Source organism: Leptonotus elevatus, chromosome 4, assembly GCF_054856555.1.
Source record: "Leptonotus elevatus isolate MCC_2025b chromosome 4, RoL_Lele_1.0, whole genome shotgun sequence".
NCBI lineage: Eukaryota > Metazoa > Chordata > Actinopteri > Syngnathiformes > Syngnathidae > Leptonotus > Leptonotus elevatus.
The window spans coordinates 2,532,737-2,557,091 of NC_141242.1; the positions used below are offsets into that span (position 1 = coordinate 2,532,737).

Sequence of the window (24,355 nt, forward strand, 5' to 3'; positions counted from 1 at the left end):
CGTGTTAGCTGACATGGGGTGCATCCCAATACGAAGCGGTTGCTTTGGAGGTTTGAAATGTTGTTTGATAAAGTTGTGGCTGTATTGTTGGAATCCGTTAAATCAATCCGTTTATGTTTTGCTTTTAATGATCTGAGGTGGAAGAGAAAAACCACGAACCTCCCATTTTTTTTAAAAGTTGCATTGATTTCTGACGGAGGCCAAGTGGCTGTCACTTCTTCCAGACATTTCCATGATGTTTTCCCCGCCTTTATGTTGCCATCTCTGTAGCAGCAGCAGCAAGGCTGATTAGCCAGAAGGCAGAAAGTGGAGCTCCAGGTGGCCCGGTGCTGCATGGTGACAAGTATTTGGGCCAAAGCGCGCCAGTGGCACCTTTTCTCCTTCATCAGCCAACCTCGGCCACCATGCGGCTTTCTCAAGGCAATATAGGTCAGGCTCCGACACTGCTGATTAAAACAGGATTTTTGTCATCCATCGGGGGGGCGGAGCATGCGGATGAGAGGTGGGAGGAGAGAGCCCAATAAGCACTGCGGCATCAGCGAGCCGTTGCCACACAATCTTGATTCTTTTGATTGTTTTACTCTTTGCTTGAGATGCACCCATTGCTAATACCGACACGCCTCACCGCTTGGAAACCACTCCAAAGTAGAGAAATCATAAAGGCGTCACTCAGCTGTGGTCTGACGCAGCCAAATTCAACTCCCAGATTTTAAGCAGCCGACCTTGTACGAGGACTTTTGCTGCGGAAGGTCGCATCCACGCGCCGCTTCTGGCTTTACCGCAAAATCGCAAGCCCCGTTGATTAAGTGGTTGCTTCACGGATTACGGCACAAGATCCCCATATCAGTGATGCGGCGCAATGCAGTAGACAAAGCACCTAATTAAATGCACTCTGATCAATCAATACATGCGTGGTTGTTTTGATGAACTCAGTTGGTCAACTTTGAGGGTTTGGCAGCGGCTCTGACAAAGCCAGTCTGGTTCTGTGGAGTAAAAAGGGCTCTTGCTGGCTTAAGATGCACATTCTATCAATTTAGTTGACAGACACATTCACAATTGATACTTATCTTAGCAACTGGGGATGTAACGATTTCCGGACATCACGTTACGATATGAACCTCACAATATGATAATATTGTGGGGGAGATTAGTGATATTAAAAAAGCTCACAATACTGTATGAAAAAAAAATCATGATATTTATGAAACAAAACTGAAAACTAATTGGAAACCCCCCACAATATTGTTGTGTTTTGTACATAACAGCCGTGATAAAGAAATAGACTTGGCCAGTCATTTTATTTTAAATGTCTCGTATTAGGGCCTCGTATAAATATATATATTTTTAGAGCGTGGGGGCAATATTCCGAGAAAAAGTGGCACATTTTCAAGAGAAAAAACTCGTAAATTTGCAAATTTATAAAGTGGCAAATTTGCGACTTTATAAAGTGGCAGATTTGCGAGAGAAAAACTTAAGATAAATACACGTAGCGTACTACTCGGATGTTTGTGCCAATACTTTTCGGTCGGGTTTTCAAATAAGTAGATAGCAATGGCTTTAACAATATCATGTTAAGTATTCGCATTTTAAAGCGTTGGGTACTGCCAGCCAAAAAGAAGAAAGTACACACCCTGAGGATCAAGCATTGAAGTTAATTTGCTAAAATATATATTTACTTGTACATTTTCCACCCCAGAATTATTATTTACACATTCATACATTATTATTAAATTTTTTTGTACAAGTAGCTAAATTGATGGGTCGAATCTGCTGCTTTCCGTTATTCACTTGCATTAACCTAAAGTATGCGAGCTTCTGATTGGTTAGAGTTAGTCAGCTGATAGGGGATCAGGAAGTGTTGTCGCTCTAACTGCCGTTTATGACGAGTAAAGTTTAAATTAAGAATGAATCCGTGTTCATCCTGCAGTGTCCCATTAACCAACAATGATTCCTCACATTAGACTATAGCTACGCTACGTCTATTTCTCGTAAGTTTCTGACTTTTTTCCCACAAATTTGCCACTTTATATAGTCACAAATTTACATGTTTTTTTTCTCGCGCATATTGGCCATTAAAGTGGCCAATTTGTGACTTTATAAAGTGGCAAATTTGCGAGTTTTTTTTTTTCTTGGAATATTGCCCCCACCCTCTAAAAAAATATATAAGTGGCCCTAATACACCGTTGTACGAATTAGCTGAGGCCATAATTACAATATACAGATAATCCAAATAGTTCATGTGATGTCAACCTCAGTGGACATAAACAACCTTGTGAAATGAGTCAACTTGTGGACAAACTCTAACGTGTTACGTTTTTCCCTTCATCTGACGATTAGCATTGGTCTTAAGCGGAGGTGTCCAAAACATGCCTAATCAAGATTAAACTGCTCTAATTAACTAACTACCAGAGGGGGGAAAATTGATTAGCATGCAAGTGTTAAGATAAGCTAGCTAAGGAATTATTAATGGTATATAAATGATAAAAAACTAAACATATTTTAACGTGTAGTTACTTGCGGATTTTATTCTCCCGCCTTGCTATTTTAGCCAATCGTCGAGCTGTCTTCTCATACTGCTGGCAGTCGTCTGGCGTCTGCTCAAGCCTGACAATTAGACGTCCGCGCTTGCCGAAGAAGCCGTTAGCAGCTGCTTGCTGTCGCAAACCGCTGTGTGTGTGTGTGTGTGTGTGTTTGTGTTTGTGCTCGTCGTTGGAGCAGCTGCTGCCCTGCGCTTACCACGCAGCCGCCGAACAATGCGTACAGTGTGTCGCTCGGCCTCGGCCCCCCCCCCCGGCCAGCAAACAGACGGTGGAATTTCACTTGTTGCAGTAACTGACCTGGGGGGAGGGGGGGGGGGGGGGTATTACTTTTACAGCCCCACTGTATGTGCCTCTAAAAAGGCAATTGATTTAGGTCGATTAGTACTCTTAGGCCTTCCTGACACAAGGTTAATTGGACTCAAAAGATTAAAGTAGCCTAATGGTATTGGCCTATATGGTGTAAAAGCAGATCACAGGTCGGCCCGTAACTCACAAGTAAGCAATTTTGTTCTGCCAAAAGGCCAAAAGAAAATACTGTTCAATACGAAAGTATTACAGATTTACCCGGAGTTGTTCTCAAACGGCATCATTCAAATTGTATTGAAATTGCTTGAAGTGCAAAGATATGGAACGTGGGTGTTTGTGTTAATCGGGCCGCTAACTGGCCTCTGCTGACTCAGCAATTGTTCCCGCGACGTGGCCAAATGTCGTCGTAGACAAATGTCTTTCGGTGGTGATGGTGGCGGCGGCGCTCATTTCCATAATGCTCCCAGTTTAGCTTCACTGCACCCGTCGTCTTCCTAATGAGCAAATAATTGGATGCACAGCTGTGCCCGTTCCAACGTAATCATTCAAGAGTGTGCACGTCATGTCTTAGTTATTGATTGACTTTAAATTCATACAATATGCTCTTTAAATAAGCATTCCTGGTTGTTATTTTATCGACAGGGCTCATTGATTTAAACCATTATTTTTTACAGAGTGTAGGATGTCGGCACTTTTTACAGTTTGTCAGTATGGAATGTGCATTTAAAAGTAATATATATATTTATTTATTTTCACAGCAGGGCTTAACGATCGCTCTCTCATGCACTCTTACATGTATTTCCCTCAGTGCGTTTTTTTTTTTGGTGTGTGCTCATGCTGTATAGAAGCGCATTTAACTTAAGTGAGTTTTCTTTTCATTGTCATCCAAAGAGTCATGAGATGTGGCAGCTTGGCTGTCGCGGCTTCTGAATTATACAAAAGGACAGAGATCTGTCTGGCGCAGCACGCTTTTCAAGCTACACTTGTTTTGTTTTTTTTCTAAATTAGTATTATTTTGTTTCAGACCATATAAGTGACTTTATGTACATTAGAATACCTTCTCTTTTTTTTTTTATCACTCTACTGTAGGGATAGACCGATTATCAGCCGGGCCGATTATCGGCACTGATAATTCAGCATATTGATGAAATCGACATCGACCTTTTTGAAGAATCATCAATTTAAAACTTATTTATTGACGTTTTCAGTTAATTTTATAAAGGATGCTGTTGACCCTGGAACTCGCGGCACCTTCTGTTTTATGTTTGAAATTATTTTTGAAATTTCAGAGCTCTTTCAGTCAGGATTATATATTTGCTTCATCCAGTGTTAATTTTGACAAGAAATTTTTATTTAGTTTTAGTTTAAGTCTTTTGACTAAAATTAATTAAAGTTTTAGTCATAATTTAGTCATCTGATTGTATTTTAGTTTTAATCCAATTTTAGTCTCCGAAAAAATGAAGTCATTTTTGTCAACTAAATTGACAATTTAGTCGATATTTTCCTTCAGCTTAGATTTCAACTTTTATTGAAAAAATTATAACACGCGTATTTGTAACTGTAGTTTAACACGCAAGACACATTTAACACAAAGGTGTCTTTGTTCAACTTTGTGTCAATGAAACATGTTGAAATAGTAATATGCCGTCTTAAAACTTAGTTAACACCCAAATAAAATAAAAAAAAAGTGCATAATTACCTGAGATTAATCTTCCAGTTGCACAATGAATGTAAACATGTTTGAACATTAAATAAAGTGCAGTGAACAATTTCATTCCTCCTTCTGATTGGATTTTGTGAATTTTCGTCATTGTGTTGTTTTCGTTTTAGTCATTGACAAAATTGCCACGGCCCCCCCAATCGCCAAACTCTTGCTCTAACCCTGCCGCTCATCCTGCAAGCTGCACTTCTTCTTTTTTCTTTTTTTTTAGCAACCATATGTCATGAGAGAAAGTGCAAACATGGCTGCTGTTTGTTTGGGTGAGATGAGATTCCAGCAGGGAGTTTCCCCGAAGGCTTAATTTGCCAAATTATGCTTGATTTGATGCGAGCGGAGGTTTTTGAGTGTGCTGGTGGTGAAATGGCCTTTGAATGTGAGTTGAGCCGACTTTAAGCTTATTTAGGTCACGGCTGTGCATAATCAACGGCGTCACTATAGGAGGCAGCAGACGAGGAAACGCAATGATTTATTTTTATGTTGTGCTTGAGAGGATTATGTTTCCCCAACAAGAAAGCTCTGCTCACGTCCGTCTACAATTTGACCGCCAAACAACACAATATTTGGTGGACTACTGCATGAATTTTGAAGAGAGAAAAAAAGGAAATTTGAAAATATATAACAGTAATTCTATTAGAAATGTAATTTAGAACTATTGTAATTGCATTTACAATAATTCTAAATGAATCTATAAATAATTCAATTCAATTAATTCAAAATACATTGGTTGGCCATGCTTGTACTTTGCAACTCAAAACACTTGTTCCTCAAATCATCTTTCCCCATTGCAACAAAAGACAAGTCCCTTAATCGGTTCTAGCTTTTCATAAAACATCAACCAAAATTTCGAGACATGTTTTTTTTTTTATAAGAAAAATACAACTTTACAGTACAAAGTACATAATAACAGCAGATAGTCATAATATAATTAAACAGAATGTAAAGAGGCAGTATAAACAAAGAAAAGTATAAACAAAGAAAAGTTAAACAACAAAGTGACTGTTAGCTGCATTAATTTGAATAATTTTCCTCATTTCTCGCAGATAAAAAATATATGACTGAGTAGTGTTGCTGCTTGTCTACATTTGTGTTTGTATTCAAATATCTGCTGCTTTAAAGTAATTCTGTAATGCAATTCATTGAAATTCAACTACAATTTTAATTATTACACACAATTACAAAATCAGCAGATGTTCACAAACAACTTTAACGATCACAAACTGCTTTTGTTGTTGCCAAGAAATCTAACGTGTTCAAAACTTCTTGGCGACAAGAAGAAGAAGAAGAAGAAGAAGGAAAAAAAGAAACACATTCTCCCTGAATGAGTGACATGGAACCTAAAATCGGCTTGGCCCAAGTTTGAATTCACTTCCCAAGTGAAAGCTGCCGTCTGATGCCTTCAGCGCATCCTCGCGGATCAGCGATCAGCCATTAATCTCACGCGCGTCTCATCCATATCGACTTGACACCGGGACGTTCGCGGGACTTTCACCTGCGTTTTCGTGCGAGCGCTGCTCGCATAACCGTGAAGTCATCGCATAATTACGAGTGACGCCCTGCGTTACCGTCACACTCGGTTTGTGGGTCTGTTCAATGTTCGGCTCATGAGCTCATTTTGCGTAGGTGTTGTAATTAGCTGTGCTAGCTAGTAGCAGCTTGTGTTCAGAGGACAATCTGAGATCTACAATTTGAACTCACCAGCATGCTCAAACCAAAAACTAGCGAGCTAGCTTAGCGAAACAGGTAGGAAATCTAGCTGATTAAATGTGATTTTAAATGTTTTTTTTTTTTTGGGTTAAGTTTTTTCTGTAACTGTCAAGTGTGTGGTCATCCAATCCTGCTCTCGTTTCTCTCAAGTTCTGACCTCATGGTGAGGGTGGAGGCGGAAGAGATGGCCTTTTGTTTGAAAGCTATTTATCTATTAGCTATTAGCGCTTGCTCTGTTCCGGCGGGGGTCGACGGCTCCCCTCTTTGGTGGAGATTTTCATGCATGCCAGATCCACCACACCAGCATCTACCGAAACTCAGACACAATCTGTTTCCTCCTCAGGTCATTGAATCGGTGGAGGCTGGCTGGTGTCTGCGGATCTCGCGCGGCTTCGTCTGTCCTTCCTTCCTTTTCTCGGTCTCTCCTTTGGTCTCTTGAGGCCTCCCTGATTTTATGTTTTTTGGATTTGTTGGGGTCTGGATGTTTCTTGGGCTGGGGAGGAGTTCTGGTGGGGGGTGTCTGGTCGGTGCTGGATTTCACCTTCCTTGGTTTTCTTCGGTCCTTCCTCGGGTCTCCTGGTGTTCGGTTTAGGTGAACGGTATGAGATTTTTTCTAATAGGTTTTCTGGTGAGCTAACAAATACACGCACGCACGCACGCACGCACATACACATACTCACCCACACACACACACACAATAAAAAATAAAAATAAAATAAAATAAATAAATAAAAGAGCAATGATGATGACATTTCAGAATGAACAATACTGAGCTCTTAAAAAAAAAGAAAAAAAGAAAAAAAATGAAAGCTATTTATCTTTTGCAGACACAACACAGCCGTTTTTGGACAACGGCGTCAGACTCCTCTTTGTTGGAGCATCCAGTTGTCCTTTTGACATTTTAGGCGCTACGCTGCTCTTCATCTTTGGGGACGAGCGATAAAGCTTGGCCCCCTGGTTTCGGTGTGGTCCCTTGTGAAAGTGGCCCAGGCCGCCACCGGGTCTTATCTCGCTCGGGGGGGGGGGATTACCCAGACAACTTGAGCGGGATTATTGGGCCAGATGAAGGAATTGGCTTTGTACAGTGAAAACACAAAATGAACTGCGGCTGCGACATAATGCACTTGACTTTTCAATCACTGGGACTTTTCTTGCCGAAGTAGCCAAACTTTGGGACTTTTTGAAAATGCACAATAGTTCATTGGAGCTTTCCATGAGATGGGAATTTTCACTAGCTTTTACCAAAAGTATTGGAACGGCAAGGTCGTCGATCCTTTGTTTTTGTTGTATGCCGATGACATTTGGGTTTCAGATCACAAGATGAATAGCAGACAAAAATTCTAAATTCAAGCTTTGATTTCATGCTATTTACATCTTTATGCGGTAAACAACTCAGGACTGAGCACCTTGGTTTAAATGTTTTTAGCAGGGATAAGACCGATCATCGGTCGGGTCGATTATCGGTGCCGATATTCAGCATTTTGACGAATATCGGCATCGGCCTTTTTAAAGAATAATACAGCCGATAATATATCAATTTAAAAATGTGTCAACTTCAGGAAAGTATTTATGTAAAATTTCAGTTAACGTAGTGAGAGACGTTGCTGACCCTGGAAACTCTCTGCACATTTTGTTTTTGTTTGAAATTAATTAATTCATGCATTTTAATACTCAAATTGAAAGATATTTTGAAATTTAGGAAAAAACAATAAGGAGCTATTTACTTGTTTAAGTGTTTATTTTACTTTTGAAGACGTGCTGTGGCCCTTGGGAGATCCCTGAACTTTTTGTCAATTGACCAAGTTTTTTTTTTTTATCCAATATTTACAAATCCTAAAAGTTGCTCAATAAACATATGCTTAACAATTCAACACATTTAAGAGCTGGAGTTTGTAATTTTTTGTGAAATTTTGATGCCAATATTTTCCTTTTTAGTTGAAATGAATATCAGCTCCAAATATTGGTTATTGGTGTCCTTGACTACTAATAATCAATATCGGCTCTGAAACAACCACATCTCTATTTTTTAGAGAAATCTTCCCCTTATCTGTTCTCAGAGCTTGGAGTGGCATTCCAATCAACTTTACTATGTAGTAGTTCAGAAATTTTCCGTTGTGTTTTTTGATACGTATTAAACATCATGACTCATGAGACAGTAAATATGCCTGTGGACATTCCTGTTTGTTTGAAACAATAGTGCCTGCGTCTGTGTGGTATTTAAAATCCGGAAAGGAAAAGCCTCACGGGCACTCACTTTTCCAGTCTTGTTCAATTGGTCTCTAAACAAATTAGATGGAGGCAAAAACACAAGCGCAGATCTCTGTTATTGAATTACGTCTGATGTACTCCCCCCCCCCCCCCCCCCCCCCCCCCCCAGGAGGATCATTTACAGAATCCTGAAGCGTTACGGTGAACTGCAACATGAACAAATGAGTTTGTTTTGCGCTTATCTCGTAACGGGACCGCTGCAAGGGCAAAATGGATTTTAGCGCAGTTGTGCAGTGCAAATGTTTTGTCCTTCACGCGGAATTAACGTGCTTAGTTAGCTCAAGTTTTCATTTTAAATCCTATCATGAAAAAAAATTGAATTTTTTTCCACTCATTTTGGTTGCAAATAATTACAAGACCATTTCAAAAATATTCACAATTACTCATGATCTTGTTGCAATCTGAAATGTCTTCTTCTTTTTTTTGAATGAGTGCAATTTGTGTTTTCATTTACACATGCAACGTAAAGATCACAGTGACTCTCTTTAAGTCAGTCACTCCCAGCCATTTTCACTGAAGCAACCCCCTTCACCCCCGGCTGTTTGACTGATTTTGCAAGGTCCACAGAATATTGTGTTCTATTGTTATAAAAACATGGAACCTACCAAAAGAAAGATTAGAGTCTCTTCTTTGATCAGGAAATAAAAGTATATTTCTACATGTTTCCGTTTTGTATCAATTAGCATTAGAATTATAGCTAAATTTCATGATTATTCACAAATCTATTTCTATAGAATTGTGAGTAAAGGATCTTTTGTTTTGTAACATGGCCCTGGTTGATCTCTTTTGCTCTGCTGCCTTCTGCTGGCCATTTGTGTAATAACTACCATTTCTTCAACCGTTCTTTGAGAGTAGAGAGGCTGCATCAAAGCCTTCTTTCTGTATGCTCTAGCATAAAAAAAAAAACTTATAAATACGTCTTTAAGACACTTACATTTAACATTTAAAATAGAACGTATTTATACGTTTTGGGGAGCAAATGAGTTAAGTGTGAATATCCTGGTGTCAAAAGTTTCAGATCATCCGATGTAGACAACTTAACATCTTTGACAGCCAAATCTCACACTGCCTCAAAACCTTCTCATGTTGGAGAGCGCAAACTTTTCGTCTGGACGTTCGTTGTCTCTTGAAATTGTCGCCATTTTCTACACGTCACCACTTGACCTCAAACGGCGGTGACAATTGTTGCCAAGGAAGCGCTTGATCGAGTCATACAGCAACTTGGCCGTCCTCAGTGGGCGTCAGTTAATTTATGATTATGTTTTTGCGTTTGTTTGGGGTGCTTTTCTCTCCTTCCCCTTCTGAAACTATTGACGGTTAGCAAAAGGAAGAGGCCTTTTTTTTTTTCTTGTGTGTGTCATTTCTGTTTTAACCGCCCTGTTAAACCACAAGTTTCAACTGCATGTGAAATAATGTAGATGAGACTGTGAGAATACTCCTCAATTGTATTTTATTACATTTATGTAAATAATTTTACACCAAAAAAAAAATCGGACCAAATGGGGAATTCCTAGCTCCTGTTGCATTCCACAGTGGAAAGTATGGAGCCCCTCTGGTGCCAGGGTACGAATTTTGTTTTGTTTTTTGCTCATCTGTACCCAAAATTTAGTAATCTGTTCCCGCAGTTAAATAATCTGTAAATTATGGGTACAGTTTACTAAACTGTGTGTACAGATTAGTAAACTGTGGGAACAGATTACTAAACTCATCTGTAAATTGAGGGTACAGTTTAGTAAACTGTGGGAACAGATTACTAAACTCATCTGTAAATTGAGGGTACAGTTTAGTAAACTGTGGGAACAGATTACTAAACTCATCTGTAAATTGAGGGTACAGTTTAGTAAACTGTGGGAACAGATTACTAAACTCATCTGTAAATTGAGGGTACAGTTTAGTAAACTGTGGGAACAGATTACTAAACTCATCTGTAAATTGAGGGTACAGTTTAGTAAACTGTGGGAACAGATTACTAAACTCATCTGTAAATTGAGGGTACAGTTTAGTAAACTGTGGGAACAGATTACTAAACTCATCTGTAAATTGAGGGTACAGTTTAGTAAACTGTGGGAACAGATTACTAAACTCATCTGTAAATTGAGGGTACAGTTTAGTAAACTGTGGGAACAGATTACTAAACTCATCTGTAAATTGAGGGTACAGTTTAGTAAACTGTGGGAACAGATTACTAAACTCATCTGTAAACTGTGGGAACAGATTACTAAACTCATCTGTAAATTGAGGGTACAGTTTAGTAAACTGTGGGAACAGATTAGCACCAAAAAAAAAAAAAAAAAGACAAATTCATACCCTGGCACCAGAAAGGCTCCGTAGGAAAGCCAAATAGTTTCATTCTGTGTCATATTTGTAAATGACGGTTGGTTTCCCTTGAACTGTTTATCTTATCAGGAAACACATGAGTCTCCTTTTCGTTTTTTGAGAAAAGAAACTGATAGTTGAATGGGGGAGTGTGTTGACTTGACTTGCAACATTAACCGCATGTGATGTAATCGCCGCTCCTGGCAAGTGAGCGTCTTTGTGGCGTGCACTTGATGAGTCTCAAGCGCGAGGGCCATGCATCATGCCGGACCGGCAGAGGAAGTGGGAGGATTTGATTCTGAAGCTAATTCAATGACGGCCGCTCGTACGAGTGGTCACGTAGGGAGGCCCGCCCGCCTGCGTGCCGGATGCGCTCTCGACCGTCGGCCGCCGACATCTGACCGTCAGGGCAAGGAGAAAATGGAGTCAACCCTACGGAAACAAGTCATACTGAAACAATGCGCTCGAGCTTTAAACATTAACCGGGTTTCGAGAAGGACTTGCGGTGGAGCTTGACGTTCCCTCGCTGTAAGACGCTCCACAGTATTGTGCGATAGAAAAACATACAGTAATAACAATTGAAATACATTGTAAGAATTCATTGTGTACTTTCTGCTGAGTACACTTTAAAAAAAAAAAAAGTATTGAACATAGAATAATAATACAACTACAAGGGTCATGGGGGGGGGGGGGGCCCTGGATCCCAGCTGGCTTCGGACAGTGGGCGGGGCACACCCTCAACTGGTTGCGACAAACAAACATCCACACTCACAATCACACCTGTGGACAATTTGGAGTGTTCAAAGAACCTGCCATGCGTGTCTTTGGAATGTGGGCGGAAACCGGAGTACCCGGAGAGAAACCCTGTTTTACAATTTTGCAATTCATTGCGCATTTGCATGTCGCGGGGAAATGGCGGCGTTCGATGGCAATTCATTCATGCGCCGAATTTTTTTTAAATTGATTATTATAAGCCTTCAAAATTATTTTTAAGAACAATCAACAAACAACTGTGTCGCATCTGCGGGTGTGTTTTTTTGGACACCGTTGTCGTGTTGCCCGTTTGCGAATGTCAGCCTATGTTAGTCCATGAAAAGGCATCATTTACTTGTTTTTCTAATTGTATTCGTATGTTTAATGTTCAGCGTTTTGAATCAAACAAATGTGTCAAATCAGACACAAGAAGCTGAAATTTGATCTATCAATCTTGTACAGTAAGAACGAGCTGATATTTTAAAAGGACACAATACAAATACAGAAAACAATAGAATAAAAACAAAGCAAGGTTTTTTTTTAACCTTTATTTCTTTTTGTATTCAGATTCTATGATTATGGAACCAAATCCACTTATGAAAAGCTGAAACAATATCCCGCATCAAATTAAACTCAAGAGTCGACAGTCTTGTTTACGAACACAAAAATAACTACAGGTAATAGATTTTACCACAGGAAAAACAATGGAGGAAAAAAAGTTGTTTTTTTGGGTGAGGTAAGGCATCAACATAGTTTCCTTTTGCATAGATGCATTGAATTCATAACACATTATTTAATGCAGCCCACGAGTCGGCGCTCGCAGCCCAAGGTCGGCATGCGAGCGTTTTGGCTGCATGGTTAAGAGCCACTTATTTGGACATTTCAGCTATGAACTTACGGGCCACCCCAATGAAACGTTTCTAGCTACGCCCCTGGCTTTGCAAATCATAGCTGCCATTGACTGCAGTTTTTTGATATCATTTTTAAGCAGCAAAATTGCCAAAACCGACAAGCGCTGCCGCAATTTTCGATGACGCCACAGCATCGACCGCGGCGGCGTCAGCGGAGGACGTCGTTACACGCTTGTGTCAATTCTGCAGTTTTTCGCAAGCTTTTAACCTTTGCGCTCTCAAACGCTACGCGCGCCGTTGAGGAGCGTAGGATGTCGTGGGAATGACGTCGTACCGTTTGTGCAGGGATCCTCTTTTCCACTCTGGTGTTCGGACCCGCCTGTGGCTTCATCCTGGGCTCCGTCTGCACCAAATTCTACGTGGACGCCATCTTCATTGACACGGGTGAGTGGCCTCGTTCCGCACGCAATGCGCTTGCCTTGCTCGTGTCTTCGTGTATGTACCGGATGTGACGTCCCGTCCCGGCAGATAAGCTCGGCATCACCCCGGAAGACCCGCGCTGGATCGGCGCCTGGTGGGCGGGCTTCCTCCTGTGCGGCGCTTTACTCTTCTGCTCGGCGCTGCTGATGTTCGGCTTCCCTCAGTCGTTGCCCACCAAGGACCGGGAGGAGGGTCCGGACAGCGAGCAGGCCATGCTTCCTCCCGCTCCGCTCAGTCCATCCTCGGAGGCTCCCAAGGCCAGCAACGGCGCCGTCGGCAACCACGAGCGGGCCAACGGCGCCACCTGCTTCCAGCAACTCAGGGGTGAGCACACGGTTCACTTCAAATAGTTTGGACAGTACATTTTCATTCGAACGACTTACAGACAGTTTTGATGTGTGTTTTTTTTTCACTGCTGCTAAAAAAAATATATATATACAAAAGAAATAAACACAGATGGTAAATGAATAATAAAAAAACTCTGATTAACCCTTAACTGTACCGTAGATATTCACATTTTTACATCATATTTGTTTGTGTGTAAAAAGTACAGAAGCGCATTGCATTCACTTGAAAGAAAAAAAAACTCCTGTTTTTTTTTTTGTCAATTTTTTTCGTGGGTAACTTTGTTTTTTGTGTGTAATTTTTATTAGAATTTTCTGTTTTTCTGAATATTTTTTTCTGCTCTACTGAATATTTGTATTCTGGTCAATTTTTTTCGTGGGTAACTTTGTTTTTTGTGTGTAATTTTTATTTGAATTTTCTGTTTTTCTGAATATTTTTTTTCTGCTCTACTGAATATTTTTATTCTGTCATTAAAAAAATATTCTGAAAAACGGCAGGGGGCAATATTTAGAAAAACAGGAGGGAAAATTACTTAGAAAAACAAGCTGGTGCTCTGTTTTTCTGAAAAAAAAAATTCCAGGTTTTTTTCTCTTTTTTTCGGGGGGAAACCTGTTTTTATGAGTAATTTTCAAATATTTTTCTGAACAATTTTTTTCTGTTTTTCAGAATATTTTTTTACATTTAGATTATATTAAATTATATATTTTTTATATTTTTTAATGACAGAAAAAAATGCAGTAAAACAGGAAAAAAATGCAGTAAAACAGAAAAAAAATTCAGAAAACCAGAAAACAAAACAAAAACACAAAAAAACAAAGCTCCCCAAAATCAGGAGTTTTTTTCTTTTTTTAATGAATACAATATGCTTCTGTAAAAAAGTGTCCCAATTTAAAATTAATCCAATCAAAACGGTTGAGGGCCTGTCATTTTGTAACTTAAGTAAAAGTCTGCGCTGCGATTGTGGTCGGCGCGTCCGCCTCGCAGTCAAGAGATTCTGCGTTCAAATCTCAGCTCAAGCGTTCCCTTGTGGAGTTTGTGTGTTGTCTTCGTTCCTTCCACATTCCAAAAAAAGCATGCACGTTAGGTTCAAAATTGTTTAGAGGTGACTTTGAATGGTGGTTTGCCACTGAAATATTCTTTCCTCAGCCCTCTCTAAATATATATATATATATATATTTTTTATCATTATGATAAATAATAATCATGACGAACCTGTCGTTATTCACTCCCCTATCGTGTTGTTACCCAATCCACAGCTTGTTTTTAAATCAAGCACGCCCTTATCACAGAATATGCAGTTCACGTCTCACCTGCCACATTGCTTACGTTTGCTACCTGCCGTAGATATAAACATGCGATGAAGATCGGACACGCTCGCCTTTGAGCAAACGGCAATGAAACCGAAAGCAAAGGATTGCCCGCATGCCGTCCTTCATTGAGTTGCGCACGACGTCACGCAATACGCGCCACCGACTTCTGCATTTGACCAAACTTGCAACAAGTACTTCCTCCTCGTTCCATTGAGTGGCGAAGGGGAACGTGATTGTAGCACCCGTGGGAACTTTTAACATCGACAGTCTTGACAATGAAAATCGCCAAGGTTTAGCCTTTTTTTGTATACATCATATCTAGGGGTGTCAAAAATGAGTGTGTTCAATTTGAGTTGATTTTAAAGTTTCTGGAACGCCACAAAAAATTGAACACGCGATTAATGAGCGCCCCCTTACTTGTCCCGGGGGAATTCCAGTCGCAACGCAGCAGACACGCCCACGTCAAAATGTAGCTTTAATAAATGTATTAATAATGCATATCATTGTGGAGAGTTGGATTTTACAATTTAAAAAAAGTTACTTCATGTTAAAGCTTAGATCGCTCTTAATATGAAAAGAAAAATGCACTGATCTGTCACCAACGTCTTACAAATGCAATTATGCCATCTAGTGGCAGAAAAATTCTCAACACAATCAATATCACTCGTTTTTTTTTACAGTACAGGATATTGTAATTTTAACTCAATTTTATGAATTATTATGAAATGACTGAAAGATGCAGCACTTTTATGTCAACAAGAGTATGGAAACTTACTAACGTTGTATCATTTAGAACAGATATAAAATTTGCGAGTTAATTGTTGAAGTCATGCGATTAATTACTATTATTATCATATTTTGTTTTTTTTGTCCAAAGATAGCAGCCATAAAGATTTTAATTAATTTATTTATTTTTAGCTCGTGTGAGGTTTAAAATGCTGTCATCATTGGTTGTTATTGTGGCATAGACCGGAATCCCGCTCACGCTGTTTCCATGTTTGGTCACGCAATACGCGCCACCGACTTCTGCATTTGACCAAACTTGCAACAAGTACTTCCTCCTCGTTCCATTGAGTGGCGAAGGGGAACGTGATTGTAGCACCCGTGGGAACTTTTAACATCGACAGTCTTGACAATGAAAATCGCCAAGGTTTAGCCTTTTTTTGTATACATCATATCTAGGGGTGTCAAAAATGAGTGTGTTCAATTTGAGTTGATTTTAAAGTTTCTGGAACGCCACAAAAAATTGAACACGCGATTAATGAGCGCCCCCTTACTTGTCCCGGGGGAATTCCAGTCGCAACGCAGCAGACACGCCCACGTCAAAATGTAGCTTTAATAAATGTATTAATAATGCATATCATTGTGGAGAGTTGGATTTTACAATTTAAAAAAAGTTACTTCATGTTAAAGCTTAGATCGCTCTTAATATGAAAAGAAAAATGCACTGATCTGTCACCAACGTCTTACAAATGCAATTATGCCATCTAGTGGCAGAAAAATTCTCAACACAATCAATATCACTCGTTTTTTTTTACAGTACAGGATATTGTAATTTTAACTCAATTTTATGAATTATTATGAAATGACTGAAAGATGCAGCACTTTTATGTCAACAAGAGTATGGAAACTTACTAACGTTGTATCATTTAGAACAGATATAAAATTTGCGAGTTAATTGTTGAAGTCATGCGATTAATTACTATTATTATCATATTTTGTTTTTTTTGTCCAAAGATAGCAGCCATAAAGATTTTAATTAATTTATTTATTTTTAGCTCGTGTGAGGTTTAAAATGCTGTCATCATTGGTTGTTATTGTGGCATAGACCGGAATCCCGCTCACGCTGTTTCCATGTTTGGTCACATGATCTTGCTCACGAAACGAGCCCATCTCTGACCGACTGGTGTCTTTGGTCCCGCAGTGATCCCCAAGGTGACCAAGCACCTGCTGTCCAATCCGGTGTTCACCTGCATCATCCTGGCCGCCTGCATGGAAATCGCCGTGGTGGCGGGCTTTGCCGCCTTTTTGGCCAAATACCTGGAGCAGCAGTTCAACCTCACCACCACCTCGGCCAACCAGCTGCTAGGTCTGCGCAAGTAATACCGTGCGGCAAAAAGTGCCATCAAATGTGTCTAACGCTGGCGTTTCCGTGGGCAGGTATGACGGCCATCCCGTGCGCCTGCCTGGGGATCTTCATGGGGGGCCTGCTGGTGAAGAAGCTCAACCTGTCGGCGCTGGGGGCCATCCGCATGGCCATGATGGTCAACCTGATCTCCACCGCCTGCTACGTCTCCTTCCTCTTCCTGGGCTGCGACACGGGCGCCGTGGCGGGCGTCACCGTCATGTACGGCAACAAGTAAGGACACGCAAAAACATCATCCCGGGGGGTTCATTAATAATTCTTTATTTGTTAAACAACTTTGTTGGTATCAAACTTTGTGATGGTCCATTATTAATAAACACGTTCTCCTGAATGTCAGCCACTCCCCCAAGGCTGTGCAATTAATCAAAATTCAATTCCAATTTCAATTATTACACTCCGCAATTACAAAATCAGCATAATCATAAAAAAAAGATTATTAATACAAATTTTTGATTTATTTAAATGTATACATTTGCGCCTTTTTTTTATTTTAATATAACTAATTTAATGAATTTTGTTTCATCCAAAAGGAACGGTTTCAAATAATTGTATTTGTCTTAATATATATATTTTTTTGCCAACATAAATAAATAAATATTACTATAAATATACATTATTATACATTCAGTTTGGTCCAAAAGGCACTCACATGATTATATTATGTTGTATATGTTTCTTTTTTTTTATTGGTCTTAATATTTTTAAATGCTTAAACATTTTCTTGTTTTGTACCAAAAAAATAAATAATCGTGATTTCAATTATTGCCAAAATAATCGTCATTATTATTTTTTCCATAATCGAGCAGCCCAAAAAGAGACTTTCCTCCAATTTTAATCTGTTTATAGGGCCATCCATGTCAAGTACATCATCCAAAATGAACTTTTTTTTTTTATTACATTAAAGTATTAGTTGTCGTGATAAAAAAAAATAAAAAATTGTTGATGCTCTCCCTAAAAATGAATAAATAAATAAATAAATCAAACAACTGTAAAGTTAGCACAAACTGTGGTCCCAAAACAGTTTAATATCACTAAATTACCCTTATTTGATTTCAAACCACTCAGGCTAAACCTCTCACTAACCAAATATATTACCGGTAGTCTGAGTTGTGATGCCATTTACTACTTCTTAGCCAAAGCTTTGGCGCCACCTTGTGGCAATTAAAGGCATTATGGAAACGGCTAAAACACTGTATTTCAATAGTTGAATTTTCAAATCAAGGATGGTGGTTGACTGTATTTGATCCCCTGCTGAATTGTGTAATGTTAAAACCCCCAATTTGAGGAAAGTTTATGGTAAAAGGCAGAATATCAGTCAAATTAGAGTCATTTAAAAAAAAAAAGACATGAATGTACAAGAATTCTGGATCATTGGCAATATTCTTGATCTCAGTCGACACCCAAATGACTGAGAAACTTGTAAGAAAGTGCCAAAGTTGCACGATTTTCTGTGAACTCCACCAGCTGTAATTGGAGGACGACGAAATCCAAAGATCAATCCATCCTTGCAGGCAAATTCTGTTCAGTTCTTTGTAAGTCCGCAAATGTACAAAGTCCGTATGAGGATCAAATGATTATTTGGCACTTTCCTTAAAAAGTGTCCTCGTGGTATTCTGTATTTGTGTTCCTGACCTTTTTAGCATCTTTCAGCGCAAGCAGACTGTGCAGCATGTTGTTATTTCGCTCACTTTTTTTCCCCCTCATAAATAAAGACCAATGGTTCGATTATTGCCTACGAGGTTTGAGCTTTTTTATTGGAGGTGAGTCTGAGCGTGTCAATAAAAAATGCTCATCACTGCCGGCGCCGCTGGCTTATATTTTATTCAAACCATTTTTGTGTGGCCTTCCCGAGTTGGGGGGGAAAAAAGCGGCCTGCACAGAATATAGATGCCGCCGAGCTTCACGGGATGGCGTGCACGTCGGTACGAATCGCTTCATGAGAGTCATAACATGAAAAATCTTCAAGTGGTGAATTCAAATTGTAGCTTTTCCTTTTTGAAATGCAATTAGTTTGAATTTGTTTGGGCAGCAGATTCGTTTTTTATTTGATCAAAATACGTCATTTTTGTTTGTTTTTTTAAACAATGTGCAAAATCTGTCGATGAGCAAAATATATATATTTTTTAAACGGTCACTAAGTATTTTCATAAAGTAAAGTCAGCTACAATTGTCAGTAAGTGTGTGTTATGTGTGTGTGTGTGTGTGTGTGTGTGTGTGTTCAGTACGCTGCAGATGGGCAAGAAGCCGGAAGCGGCGTGCATCAATCAGTGCAACTGCTTCACGTCGTCCATCAGCCCCGTGTGCGGCTCCAACGGCGTCACGTACCTGTCGGCCTGCTTCGCCGGATGCACGCACACCCTCGATCAGGTCCGAATCGTCACAATCACGACACGCGTTGAGCACTTTTCATTTGGTCATCGGCGTCATTCCTCGGCATTTCTATTCATCTCATAATTAAGCAGAAAAGTTTTTTTTTTCACAATGGAATTTTTATTTACATTTAAATTCAATGAACCACGAAATACAAAAAAAAATTGTCTATTTTTTGAAATCATTAAAAAAAAATTTTTTTACAGTTTAACAGAAATACAGTAAATTAAATTGATCTTTTTTTTTTCAAATTTACCATGTAATTTAACAAATGTTTTTTTAACACTATAAATATCCTTTTTGTTATTAAATAGTAAAAATATTTAGTCATAATTAAAAATAAATTAAGCATTCATCTTTCACTCAAGCAGAAAATTGTTGTTGTTTTTTGTACATTGGAATCTTTATTCAAATTTAAATAATATTCCATCGTTACATTTTCTAAAAATCTCTAATGTATTATGCATTGAAATGTAATAGATTTCATATCATTGAATATATTTTATGATTAATTCTACATTCATTATCATGTTGTATATTCTATACATTTGTATTGAAAAAAAAAAATTTCTGTGTGCAATTTTACCACATATTTACTTTTTTCAGATGCCTTTTCTTCCTTTTTAAAATCAATTTATTGGAGGGGGGGGAGAATAAATATCTGACAAATCTTGTGTTTGCGTAAAGCAAGTAACTTTCCGTTGACATTCATGTTGGAACTGTGGTTGTTTTTTTTGCCCGCGCGCAGAACCTGAGCGGGTGCGCTTGCGTCTCCTCCGACAGCGAACTGGCCACGGCGGTTGCGGGCAAATGTCCGACGGCCGGCTGCCAGGAGGCTTTCCTCATCTTCCTGTGCATCATCTGCTTGTGCAGTATGGTGGGCGCCATGGCGCAGACGCCCTCCGTCATCGTCCTCATCAGGACCGTCACCCCCGAACTCAAGTCCTACGCGCTTGGCGTCTTGTTTCTTCTGCTTCGGCTCTTAGGTAAGTAAATAGTGCTATGATATAATGTAACATTCCATTTATTATTCATTAATTTTATTGTATTATTATTATATGAATTTATTATTATTTATTTATTTTATTTATATATTTTATATATTTTATTGTTATATATAGTATACTATTAAATTATATTATTAATGGTAAAAGTATTTTTCCAAATGCTTGTTAGCAATAGTAACCAAGGTACTTCCCAGTGGCAGTGATTTGGTTATTTAAAAAAATAAAATAAATAAATAAATAAAAAAGCTGTACTTTAATTGTGAGGTAACCACGTGAACCGATGGTAGCTGCTGCCATCTAGTGGCAGAAAGTGTGATCTAAGTCCAATTTTTTGCTCACAACTCGGGGTGTCAAAGTTAGTGCGTTCATTTTGAGTGAATTTAAAGTTCCTTTAATGCCACAATATTTTTTTACGTACGGGGGGAATTCCAGTTTTAACACAGCAGACGCGGCCACGTCAACATTTAACAGTAATAAATGTCATAATAATGCAAATATTTGTGAAAACTGGGGTCAAGTTGTATTTTACAATTTAAAAAATGTGCAGAATTTCACAAGTTACTTCATGTTAAAGATTAGTCACCAACGTCTTAAAAATTCAATTATGCCCTCTAGTGGCAGAAAAATGATATGTACATTGAGTTAAAAAATTGGGTTAACTTATTGAAGTCATGCTATTAATTATGATTTTTTTTTTTTTTATAATCGCCTGACACCCCTAGTTTTTTTTTATTTAATTTAGGCTTTAAAAATCAATTTTTAATACCTATGAATCGATTCAGAATCTTTTTAATACTTTGATCGATGCATCAAAAAAATTCTGATCGTTCCCACTTTTATGTTAATAGTATGAAAACTTAGGGGGGGGAAATTATTGTACATTTTATTGTACATTTAGAACAGATATTAAATGTCATTCATCGTGAGTTAACGATTGAAGTCATGCAATTAATTACAATTTTAAAAATGTAATCGCCTGACACCCCTTCTCCCAACACAAGATATAAAATTTGCGATTAATCGTGAGTTAACTATTGAAGTAATGCGATTAATTCAGATTATTTTTTTTTTTAATGGCCTGACACCCCTTCTCACAACACAAAGCAAAAATCTGTATGTTTTGAGCATTTAATGAATGAAAAGTCACGAAAGCCGCCGGGTGTCCCCCCAGGCTTCATCCCGCCCCCCCTGATCTTCGGGGCGGGCATCGACTCCACGTGCCTGTTCTGGAGCTCGGACTGCGGCGACAAAGGCGCGTGCCTGCTGTACGACAACCTGTCGTACCGTCGACTGTACGTGAGCCTGGCCATCATCCTGAAGGCGGTGGCCTTCCTCCTGTACACCACCACCTGGTACTGCCTCCGCCGCAACTACAACGCCTACATCAAGGGCCACGAGGCCAACATGGCGCCCGGCGACTTCTACCCGTCGCTGTCGGAGGCTCCCAAGGTAGACCGGACGCAGTTCATATACAACCTGGGGGACCACGAGCGTTGCGAAAACATGGAGTCGGTTTTATAGGACGGCAGATTTTTTCTTTTTGTGTTTTTTTTTTGTCGTATTTCACAGCCATGAACTTCTGCTGGGAAACTCGTCGTCGTCGTCCTCAACGCAAGGGGCCATTTTAGCTGGTGTGGCGCTAGCTAGCGGGTTGCAAAGGGAATGCTGGCCGATTGGAGCTTTATGGTCAATTTTCATGGGAAGCCAAGATGGGGGATTTTGGAAACGTACCTTCAACGGAAAGGTTGAATCCGTTGAATTTTTGCGCCATCTGGTGGCATCGAGAAAGTACGTTGACTTGGAAAACCTCAAAAGGTTGCCTATGAATGCGCTTTGCTCCCACCTTGTGGCATCTAAAGGCAATTACAAAGCGTTTTGTGTCAAAATGAATGCACGTCAACAGAATAAAGTAACAACCTGAAATGTTTATTCTCGTTAATTCCCATGGAAAGCTTGCAACATTCGGAATTTCCCGCAATTTTGCAACCCTTATCGCTAGGCAGACAAAAGATGACAAATCTCGTTTCCGTATTCGTACAGCTCTGTCATGGCTGCGGTTAAGTGTGTGATGTCGCGTGTGGTGCGCGCACGCGTGTGTGTGGAAAAGTACAAATACATGCAAACAACTGGCAAACTAATATTACAAGAATTGATACCGTGCGTTTATATATACAATTGAAATATGAAATAATATAGAATGAAGTTGAAATGTTACAAGAAATAAAGCATAAATGAAAAATAGTCAAGTTTAAATATTAAGTGGATAAATGACAAAAAATTACAAGAATATAAATTATTACAAAAAAATTATATAATTGAATTTATACTGTGTGTGTGTATACATATATATATAAATGTATGTATGTGTGTGTGTGTGTGTGTGTGTGTGTTTGTGTAATTGTACTTTTTTATATTTCTATGCAATCAAGTTTATAACTGAAATTTGGAATAATATAGAATGAAGAAGAAATGTTACAAGAAATATCACAAGCATAAATGAAAAAGAGTCAAGTTGAAATATTAAGTGGATAAATGACAAAAAAATTACAAGAATATAAAATATTACCCAAAAAAAATTACATTGTTGAAATATCACAAGAATAAAATTAGTTGAAGTATTGCAACAATATAAAATTACAAGAATAGTTCAAATATTACAAAAATTAATTAGGAATAGCATAAGAATATAGTTGAAAAATCCAAGAAGAAATTTGACACATTTTTTGGGGGGAAGATTGCGACTTTTGTATCGATTTTTTTTTTGTCATAACATTTGGAGTTTTTGTGTCAGCGCAGTTTATTTTCATGTCAGCCCCACTTTTTATCGTAACGTTCCAACGTTCTTTTCCAAACATGACATCTTGTTACGAATTATTGTTGTAAAATATGTTCATGAGAATATTGCGAATTTCCTATTTTATTTCCAAATGTTGTCAACGAGGAAATGGTTGTCGTCTTGTCATCGCGGCCCCCGTGCGACTTTCTCGCGTGTCAAGATGTTTCCGTATTTTGACAGAAAGGATGAAAGCTTACGTCAGTTGTCAGCGTACGTCGAAGTCGCCAAGTGTTTACGAGCCATTTCATCGCACGAGTGAAACCCAGTCGGACCTTGGACTCTCGTGGCCTCTTCGGTCTTTTTTGAAAACTTTGTTGACATTCTCATGCTGGACGGCAGTTTGTCGTGGATATGCAAAAAATGTGCAACGTCGACACGTTTTTCTTTTCTTTTTTTTTGTCACTCGCGTGTCTTGCGTTTCACACCCAGAAGTTGATTCCGCCTAATTTGTCTTAATGAGGGAGGATGTCGTACCAATAAGTTTGTTCTTTCCTTGGAGGAGTTCGTTCGCAGATGAAAAGTCATATTTTTGTGTGTATTTGGAAAAGGAAAAAAGAGATAAGGAGTAATATATTTATCTTGAAGAAGCCCAGAATGCTTTATTAGATGTCAATATTAAAAAAAATATATATCAACGTTGTGGTTGCACAGGAGACGTTTTGCGGTGAGAGTGCTAATTGTGTTGCTAGCTGAAACCCACAACGGGACCCAACGTGCGTGCGCGCGTGCGTGCGAGAGTGTGTGTATAAAACGTACATTTATTCCTGGTGTGCGAAGAGTTGGGCTCGTTCCAATGCTACTGTTTTCTCTGCAGTTCTCGTTTGGACCTTTTCGTACTCTTTTCTATGCCGTTTATTTTATTCTAGAAATAAATAATTTTTCAATGAATAAAGTACATTTCTTTTTTTTTTCCCCCTCTAAAATTCAGCAAAGTCAACCGCACAAAACGTACAAATTCAAATTCATTCCGAATATTTCAAAGGCGGGTTTAGCTTCCATTCAGGTTAACAATGTTTTACAGCTGTTACAAAACAGCTGAAAAATGAAGGTGCAAGAATGTGTGGGATTTTCAAATGAAGGTTTCAAAGGAGGGTTTGACTTTCATGGTAGGGTCATGATTTTTAAAAGTTGTTACAAAATTCAGTAAAAAAATAAAAAATCAGCTGTCGGAATGTCTGACCTCGGGGTTGAAAGCAATCAGGGTTTCAAAGGAGAGTTTTGTTTTTATGAGGGTCACAATTTTTAAATCGTAACACTACTTTCAAAAGTCCAACCCATATTTGAAAGTCGATTGCAAAACCCGAACCCTAACTTGAAACCCGTCCCTAACCCTAATTTGAAACTGTACATCGAAACCCTATTTTAAAACTGTAACAATACTTTCACTTTAAAGCCTATTGGAA

General features: G+C 38.9%; 1 protein-coding gene across 2 annotated transcripts in view; it reads left to right on the top strand.

Annotated features, from left to right (window-relative positions):
• slco3a1a (solute carrier organic anion transporter family member 3A1a) overlaps positions 1-22,043 on the top strand; it is a 36,784-nt gene extending 14,741 nt beyond the window's left edge. Inside the window, exons 3-9 of one of the 2 annotated variants that reach the window (XM_086074398.1) lie at positions 12,804-12,902; positions 12,987-13,262; positions 16,518-16,682; positions 16,754-16,952; positions 18,962-19,106; positions 19,983-20,095; positions 21,288-22,043. In XM_086074398.1, coding sequence (XP_085930524.1) covers positions 12,804-12,902; positions 12,987-13,262; positions 16,518-16,682; positions 16,754-16,952; positions 18,962-19,106; positions 19,983-20,095; positions 21,288-21,744 — 1,454 coding nt within the window. In that variant the 3' untranslated portion in view covers positions 21,745-22,043. Of the gene's footprint in view, positions 1-12,803; positions 12,903-12,986; positions 13,263-16,517; positions 16,683-16,753; positions 16,953-18,961; positions 19,107-19,857; positions 20,096-21,287 lie in introns of both variants that reach the window. The other variant, XM_086074397.1, reaches the window with a different exon arrangement.
• Positions 22,044-24,355: the final 2,312 nt, after the last annotated feature.